A 9606-nucleotide genomic window follows, 5' to 3' on the forward strand; every position below is an offset into this window, starting at 1 on the left:
CCCTCTCTTTAACTTTAACATAAAGAAAACAAATATCAAAATAAGCTGCCAAGTATCAAAATAAGCAAATTGTGACAAAAATTGTGGTCTTAGCATTTTTCATCTTTTTCGGACCTCCAGGTTTCCGACATAGACATGCCACGCCTCTTTTCTCCCTCTCTTTAAACTTGTGTATAAAGAAAACAAATATCAAAATAAGCTGCCGAGTATTTTGCCTTTCATCAAAAGTGCACCTAGATTGGTACAAATGAAAACGTCATGGGAGATGGGTAGTGCGTCCTGTTTTTTTACCAAAAAAATAAAAGAAATAAAAAGAGGCGTGTCCTCCTTTTTCTGTCTGATGAGTGAAATTTGTCAAAAAGATCAACAAGAAACGTGTTCAAATCACATTATTCTAGCTATATCAATGGATCCCTCCACGATAAAGGTTCCTTTTCCTTCTCCTTGACTCTGATGGTAAACAAAATAGAATATACATGACACAATAACATTAAAGAACACATTTGACAGAAAAGAATGCATGTGATTTGTGATTAATCTGTTGGGGACCAACAGAGGTTTTGTGGCTTTGTGTTGCTTGTAGTAACAAAAACATGCTCAAATCAAGCACCAAGATAAAGAAAACAATGATTTTTAGTTGGCTAAAAGTAATTAACTAATATAAGTAGGTGGGGTAGTGAAATTCCATTAAATTGAAAAAATACTGCCTCTCTCTAGATATACAAAAAGGAAAAATCTAAAAAGAAGAGATCAGGTTCTTCTACCCTAATAGCAGTCATATCACTACTCAAAAAGGAATCAAATTCATCAGCAACAGCCCAGCTCTGTTTTTTTTCGCATAGGAGGAAGACAACAGAAAAAATAAAATAAAATAAATTCCTTAGTGAGAATTGCCTCTAGATGATTCCAAATTACAAGCCTAGGCTCTATCACGGTCACATCTTGTCCACACATCTTTTTTGAACTAGGTGTAGTATTATCAGGCCCACCGCAACACTGACCAAAGGGTCAGGCCCAGAGAAAAGAACAGGATAGTGCCTCTAGTGATGAGAGGTAGAGTAGCACTTGAGTCATTGATGCCAGTATTGCCACTTCCTGTGGAGCTGATTCCTGAGCCGAATACTAAAGGAGTCGTGGTGCCTGTGGTTGGAGTTGTAGGTGTTGTGGTTGGAGTTGTAGTTGTGGTTGTTACTGTTTGGCTGAACCAAGAAAAACAACAATGTATATTAACCTCAAAACCATACTCAATTGTGATCAGATTTAAAATAATTAAAAAACAAACAAACCATTCATACTACCAAAACACAAGCAATTTGTCCTGCAAGCTTAAGCCCTTAGGAAAGTATGAAATTTAATTATCTAACTATTATTTTGACACTTTTCGTTGCGATTGGGCCTTAACTTCTCCTTAATAAGTGAAACACAACATGGTGAAGTTAAGAAAATATGTATGATACTCAATCATCTAACAATTATATATGACACTCAAAATATTCTATCATTTAGCATATATCATGCAGAAAATAGAAGTGAAGCTAAGATCTGAGGAGGAAGAGGACAAAAGAAATTGTGAAATATCTACATCATGAAAGCTCACCAGCTGTAATTAAGAAGCAGGCTCAGGATTGTAATGATAACAATGTGAAGATATGAAGCTGTGCTAGATCACTTTTCTGAATCACTGTCCAGAAATCATTTAATCCACCTTGAAAAAGTTAGTCTAATAGTAGCTAAATATCACAGAACAAAGAGCAGGGAAGTAGGCTTTTCACAAGCAGAATTCATCAGTATGAAAAATCTATAACCAAAAGAAATAAAAATGATCTTTGCGCACTTATCCAAAAAAAAAAAAAACAAAGCTCTTTGGGCATGGGAATTAAGTCCCTACATAAACAAACACAAAATTTTCCACAAATTTTAAACCAGATTCACTCCACAGAAGTGAGAGTTTTTCATTTGAAAATAATAACTGAAAATTTTTCCTTTCATGAAAAAATAAACCAAAATGTACAATCAAAATGACAAAGATTTATTATTTGAAGTAAGAACTAAGAAAATATACCTGGGGCTTGCTGGATAAACACAACTAGAAGAAGCTACTGCTATAAATCAATCATCCAAAAAAGAAAAATTTGAAATTAGTAAAATATTTAGTTCACAAAAACTGCTGGTGAATGAGTGTCCAAGCCCAAAGAGACTTACTAGGGGCAGTTTGACCGACAGTGGCAGTGCCTGAGAAATCACAGCTTCCTTCAATCTGACCCGTTTTTTGGAAATAGCTGTTCACAACATAGTCACAGTAAATTTGATGCAGAACAACCAGAACAATTGAACCGTAAAATTAAAAAAAAAAAAAAAAAAAAAAAAAAAAAAAAAAAAAGAAAGAAAAAAAAAAAAAAGAAGGAAAACAAAGGGATATTACCTTGGAGTTAGCACCTAGGTCTGGCTTGGAGTCAGCACCAAACGAGGAAAACCAGTAAAGTCAGCACGTACAAATGTTTGGAGTCAATACCAAAACAAAGAAAGAAAAAAGGCTACTTTTTTTTCATTCATCCAAATTTTCAACTATCTCCATAAGGATTACAATAACTTGCAGGCAAAACTAAACCCTAATTCTAATTGGTGCAAGAAACCTTAATTGCTTTATTACAAAAATAACCTTCTGAAAGCCTCAACCAACATTTACTTTCTATATCACCTAGGTATTACAATATGTTGATAGAGACGACAGATCAAAAAAAGAAATGAAGGATTAAAAAAATTAAGCTATTGATTTCTCCTCTTCAGACACATCCCTAGATAACTGTTGCAGGAAGTTACCAAGCAGCCTCTGATCCAAAAACATATTAGGTATCTGCAAGAAAAAACTATTATCAGCTATGGCCACACACCCACCCACACACACACACATACACACAAGAGAGAGGGACAGACCTTTTCCCCAAAAAAAATTTTTGTATTATCAGCTATGGCCTCGATGAATTTAAGCTCAAGAAATTGCGGTGTCAGCTTCAACTTGTTTGCTTCAGCTTCCTTCAGTAAACTAGAAATGTAGATAGAGCAATATTATTAGTCATTTCTATAATACCATATTCATATCTTTCAAACTAAAAAGTGTATGAAGCTTTCACCGGTAGAAATCTGCATCGGCCAAACTTTTTTGCCGAGCCATGTATATCTGGTTCTCGATTTCTTGCTGCTTCCTGACACTATCCTTTTCCATCAACTTCTGTTCCATAAGGATCTTGCTCACATTTGCAACCTTTTCAGCTTCACTGATAGCCATTTTCTTATTTGTCTCTGCCTCTTTCTCAACCACTCTCTGTTTCTCAATAGCAATTAAGACCTAACAAAGTAACATCAACATAAAACATAGAATGATGCACTCTATTAACTTCAAAGGCTTACTATATAATAAATTATCCAATATGTTTTTCATTGACTGGGTGTGGGTGCAAACACATGCATGTACAAAGTTTAGATATAAGTGAAAAAAGCTCAAAGGACCAAGGCTAATTTGAAAGGGTAAACTCAATGTTCAGCCATAATTTGAAATAATAAACATACATTAAAAGCACATTTAATTAAGAAAGAATCTGCATATCAAGAATCATATTGTGTGCAAGTGTGTGTGTGTGTGTGTGTCTATTTGCTTTGCTTTACTGACAGAGGAAAATAAAAGAAATTAAAAGGACATTCTCTCATTTTTAGGAAAAAGAAACTGAACCTTAGTGCGTTCCTCTTCCATCTGTTCAAAATTGCGTCTTATGCTTTCCGGGATTTTTGGCTTCGTAACACGAACACTAATGATTTCAATACCTGGAGCATAACGTGTGCAGTCACCCTGGAGAGCATCTTTCATCTTTTCATCAATCTGTGAGAGTTAAATGCTTTGTCAATATAACATGAAATAAATAAATAGAAAAGGATTTGATTACCCCTACGCTAACACATGGTGCCATGATGTTACACAACTATATGAAGTATAGTTATAAGGAGCTTCGTAATGATGCTGGCAACTTAACATTAACATAGATTCCCGAAGATAAATAATCCTTGGAAGTCAACACAGCACTAATTGCTGGGATTTTCTTGAGGGGGGATCAAATTGTTCAACTTTTAAGTTAAGATTTCAATATGCTTAAACAATCTGTCAAATTAAACTACAAAAGCAGAAGAAGAAATGCACACTACTTTAAACAGCACTTGGAAGACTTATTATACTGTAAAGCTAAATTGGAAGCTCCCAAAATATTTTCATTTATGGCTTTAAAGGGTATGTTTTCTTTAGCATCCATACTTGATCAAAAACATCAATGTAGACTTGCTGAAGAGAGTGAGAGCTGCAAAACTGATTGATCTCGTGATGAATTTTGTCATATATCCATGTATTGTCATACTTCACCCCATAGTTCAGCAGAGTGTCATGCACATAGTCCTTGTGAAGCCGGTTAACAACCTGAAAAGGCATTATAATCAATGCATAGAAGCTGAGCATTTCAAACTTTAGACCACTTGTAAACCATAATGTTGATAAAGAGCAACATCTACTAGTAGCTGTACCTCTATCTTCTCAAAGTTGATCATGACACCTCCTTTTGTACCACAAGGAATATCCCTCACCTGAAATTATACTCACAGGAAAGATTTGAGCATTAGACTGACAAGATGAAATTCCTCAATTTTCATAGCATCGAATTTTACTTGATCTGTCTGAAGGGTTACTTGAACAGGCTCATAATGGGTTATAAAAGGTAGCTTCAGATGAAAACCTGAAAATTAAGTGCATGCAAAAATTTCAAAAGTTCTAGGAAAGCAACTACTTAATGAAAATCATAAAGAAAGGACCATAGTCAAACCTGGATCTGTAATCATCTTTAGAAGGGCGCCTCCTCTCCAGTAAACCCCAACATAGCCTTCTGGGACTTGGTGCAAAATGGAAAAACCATTCCTAAAAGTTGATGATGAAGGAATCACTATCTGTAAAATTTATATTCATGTCAGATATTTTCAAACTCAAATAAAATGATATGAACACTTATTCCAGTGATTGAGATTCAAAATAAATCTAAAATTTTAAACAAACTAGCATTTAATAAGAAAACCATATAGTCACTCCATAAAAAAAAATATTAATCCACTATTTTCTCTTTTCAGGTATGCCTCCCTGGCAGCTGCAATTACTAATAAGTAAAGGAGTGTAGCAAATCACAAAACCAGGCCAGCCTGCCAAGAACAACATGACAAGTTTTGATTGTTTTTAGTTTGGTAACACTTTTGATTAAAAGACTAATTCAAAGTGGGAACTAAATACATTCCCATATCTTCAAAGTGGTTCTTTCAAAAACATGCCCTCCAAATCAAAATTTTAAATTTTGGTGTTTTCACATGCATGCAAATTTGACATTTTCATAAGCTGTATGTTAACTAAAACTGGTTTTGAATCTAGACAAACTGGATGAATAAAACAACTTCACTAGAACTACTCTCCTTTTTGGTTCAGCTTGTATCAAACTAAACCAGCTTTGTGGTTTGCAAACATCCCCAAAAACATTCAGGCAACACAATTACAAATAGAGTAATTTAGAAATAACTCTATATCCCTAGTGCATACTCAATGCCACAATGTAAATTCCTTTTAAATTTTTTTCAAAAAAATGTTAATAATTAAAGGACAATAGGCATTAGAACCACAGTTTGTAATGCAAGGTGAAACGGACAGAATAAAAGTCCTCTATCTTACTCTTACTATGTTCTATTTTATACTCCACCATTCGTAATCAACCACATGTCCCTTTTTCTTCTTATAAAGTAATCCACTTTTAAAATGGGGAAAAAAAAAAAAAAATCTGATGTGTGACATATTGCAGTTAGTGGAGCATAAAGTGGAAGACTATGATTGGGATAGAGCATTTTTATGTGTAATGAAACACCGTTGAAGCATTTCTACTAGAAGCTATAGGCTATTATTCACTATGATGCACCTCTGTAGTAATCTTTCAATGAGAATATTGATGCATGTTGAACCTGACTTGCAACAATGCAAGTCCGCACAGAACAACTACTACCATCACCATAAAGGGCAACAAATACTAGAAATAATCTTGAGTCACTTTTTTATACCAAAACAGTTTGATGAGTTATAAATCACATATTACAAATCCTAAAATGTTATTTAAGAAATTTACAATGCCAAGACATTGATTATAAATAGCAATAGCGACACAGATTTTATGAAAAATGATAAAAGATTCATTGAACTACGATTTAAACTAACAACAACAACCATCCTTAATCCCAAATTTTTGGGGTTGGCTACAGATTTTCCTCCATTCTATTCTATATGAATTCATACTCTCTGTTATTTCCTTAATTAATAATTCATTATTTTATTATTTCTACTAATGTTATTTTGGGTCTCCTTCTACTTTTATTTTTGTTCCCTCAACTTAGATCAACTCACTTTCTTACCGGAGCATTAATTGCTCTTCTCCAGATATGATCATACCATCTCAAACGACTCTTCCTCATATTTCATCAATAGGGGCTACCCCTATCTTTAAGCAAATTTCCTCCTTTTAAATCCTATCTCTCCAAGTATTTCCACTTATCCATCTTAACATTCTCACTTCAGCTACACTTATTTTATGATGTTGCTTATTAGCAGACCAACATTCGATACCACAGAGCTTAACTAGTAGTATAGTGATCTTATAAATTTTTTCCTAACTTAATAGGTATTCTACAATCACACAATACTCCCGGTGCACTTCCCTATAATTATTATTTAAACTAAGATGGAAATTAATCTAAGAAGCTAAGAACATATCAAAATCTTTAAAAACATATCTAAAATCAAATTATTTTTTTTCCTCCTAACACCAATGTAGGAGTTTTCTTGCCATGTCCGTATTTGACATGCGTCCAAAACAAAAAGATATCTTATGAATCGAATATATGTATCTACACTCTCACAGCATGTAGATCCCTTTTTGTCTTATGCATTAAAATAATTATTGGTCTAACATGTACACAGTCAGAGATTTTGGAGCATATATGTTTCTTCACTTAGAAGTATACATGATGAAGCATCAACTCAATTATTAAACAAGAAGCAGGCATGCTTTGCTAGCAAGTCATATTTTACAACGAATCAATTAAAGCAGACTAAAAAGCACAAAGTGCTCCAGCAATTTGATTCATTATAGATAATATAATTATTATTAAAATTCGGACGAACATTGAAATTAACCAAACACTGCCTAATGTGATTACTGGAGAAAACGAATCGACATTGAAACAGAACCACAAATCACACAAAACGATAATGCGTATTGCAGAATTAAAGAAAATGCGGTAATCAAGATAAATGAAGACTGAAATAAGGATCATAGAGAAGTAAATCTCAAACACATAATAAAACAGATAATTTGAGCGATCAGATGCTAAAGCAACCGCTATTGAAATCAATGAGAGAATGCGATAATATTGAAGATGGCGATGAAGAACAAATTAAGCGGCGGCGGTGGAATATTGATATATTGTGTTAAGAGTTGATATTTATAGTTTGATATATAATAATACCATGGCGAAGATTGCGATGAAGGATAGGAAGACTGTGAGAATCGCAGAAAAACCGCCGCCGCCGCCGCCGCCGTGAGGAGACTGTGGAGTTACGGGTCTCGGTTGATGTGTATCCATAATGCACAGTGTCAGTCAGTCAGTATGAAAGGCCTCACACAACTTTCGTTTTTCTATATACCGAGGAGAGTGCCAGAGGAGTTTGGTGCTTCGTAGCTTCAGGGAGGTTCGGGTGATATGTGAGGAAGGCATATCTTCTTTCTCATGTGTATCCATAATGGCGGTTGGTTACTTGTGATTGGCTATCGCGGTGTCTTGTCAGTCAGTATGAAAGGCCTCACGCAACTCCTGTTTTTCTATCTATGGGCCAAAGGAATTTGGTGCTTTGTAAAAGCTTCGGGGAGGTTCGCGTGATGTGTCAGGAAGGCATATCTTCTTTCTTATGTTAGAGGGAAGTTGTTACTTCGAGGCAACGGACTCGTGAGTGACACGATGCTTATCTATACGGCACTATACGGGTGATGCGCTTATTAGCTAGAGCATCTCTAACAGTTTCAATAAATTTTTATATTGTTAGAGAATGAAAAGTAACGTTTAATTTTTACATACTCATTTTTTTAAATACACTCTCAACAGATTTTTTTATCTCATTCTCTATCTTATTTAAATATTTTTTCTTCATTAATTTTTTATTCATTCTTTATCATAATTTATTTTTCCTATGTTTGTTCCTAACAATTATATTTTTTAATGAAAAATATTATATTTACAACATTTTTTATAATACTTTCACAACAAAATTTATGTGGAAAGTTGTTACTAATTTTAATTTAAACTCACTACTGAAATTTTTTTTTTCTCGCCAATATTAACTAATAATAATTTGTTACTTAAAATTTATTGTGAAAATATTGTGGTAAAATTTCTCAATTAGGATTTTTTATTTTTTATATTATTTTTTCATTCTTTCATTTCATTCTCCTCCACACACGTGTCCTCTATCCCCCTTCTTTTATTTCTTTTTTTCCTTTTCTCCTCCAGAACCTTCCAGCAACATCTCATTTGCTCCTCTGTTCCTCAAAAAAAAAAAAAAAATTTTGCTCTTCTCATTGGAGAAAAGAGAGAGACAGAGACAGAGACAGAGGAGAAAGACTGGGAGAGATCGGCTTGGCCACCATCGCATGCATCTCCACCGCCGCTCTAGCATCTCCACCGTCTGGTTGGGTCAGATCGGCTTTTTTTTTTTTTTTTTTTTTTTCATACTTGCTTGTTCTGATTCAAATTTATTTTAAGAATTGGATTTTGTTTTGTGGTTTGTGTTTGGATTAGTTCTTTTGCTCATGAACAGGTCTCTCTCTTTTCTCTTTTTTCTTTTATTTTTTCTGATTTCGTTTGGTTTATGAGGAAAAAAAAAAAAAGCAACGGCAACGGAGAGAATGAGAGGGAAAAAAAAGAGGAAGCAACGGAGAGAATGAGAGAAAAAAAGAAATCTGGATGAGAGAGAAAGAATTGATAAAATAAGGAGTTGGTATAATATTTTAATGCAAGAAATTCAATTGCTAATGTACAGTGGCTCATCAGATCTGATGGGCTACTGTTCATTAGCAAAAAAAAAATTCCGGATATAGCTAAGTTGGTGGAGCATATAAAGCATGAACAGTATAAAATATTCTCTATATTTTGGCTATGCATTGACTGTTAGAGATGCTCTTAGTCGGTTAGACCTAATGTGCACTCGGAGGTTTTAGAATTTAGATTCAATATATTGCACATAGATAGGGATGGCAATTGTTCCCCGGTCCGCTTAACCGGCTTCGCCTCGCGCTGGTTTTCCTTGCCGCGCAAAGGCAGTGGGACGGGGATGGAACAAGATTTTAGCCCCGCACCATGGGGCGGGGTGGGGATGGGTTTAGACTTTTTAGACCCACCCCATCCTGCCCCGCCCCGCCCCGCATTACTAAGGGTTATAATTGTAAATTTTTCATACCATAAAACCCTACTATTTAAACAAACATATTAATATTA

At 34.5% G+C, this 9606-nt stretch overlaps 1 protein-coding gene across 2 annotated transcripts; it reads right to left on the reverse strand.

The window, feature by feature from the left end:
• Positions 1 to 651: 651 nt before the first annotated feature.
• LOC115978928 (erlin-2-B-like) lies at positions 652 to 8025 on the reverse strand. Of its 2 annotated transcripts, none has more exons than XM_031100849.1 (13): positions 7585 to 8025; positions 4860 to 4980; positions 4705 to 4772; positions 4564 to 4623; positions 4301 to 4459; positions 3728 to 3874; positions 3132 to 3346; positions 2935 to 3043; positions 2423 to 2854; positions 2203 to 2279; positions 2063 to 2099; positions 1598 to 1681; positions 652 to 1199 (listed from the first exon to the last, which is right to left on the reverse strand). In XM_031100849.1, the coding sequence occupies exons 1-9, from the start codon at positions 7699 to 7701 to the stop codon at positions 2762 to 2764; spliced, it is 1089 nt and encodes a 362-aa protein (XP_030956709.1). In that variant the 5' UTR covers positions 7702 to 8025; the 3' UTR covers positions 652 to 1199; positions 1598 to 1681; positions 2063 to 2099; positions 2203 to 2279; positions 2423 to 2761. The 2 variants fall into 2 exon arrangements, with proteins under 2 accessions (XP_030956709.1, XP_030956710.1); XM_031100850.1 differs by having other exon boundaries at positions 2063 to 2102.
• Positions 8026 to 9606: the final 1581 nt, after the last annotated feature.

The sequence above is a fragment of the Quercus lobata genome, chromosome 3, assembly GCF_001633185.2.
Source record: "Quercus lobata isolate SW786 chromosome 3, ValleyOak3.0 Primary Assembly, whole genome shotgun sequence".
Classification (NCBI taxonomy): Eukaryota; Viridiplantae; Streptophyta; class Magnoliopsida; order Fagales; family Fagaceae; genus Quercus; species Quercus lobata.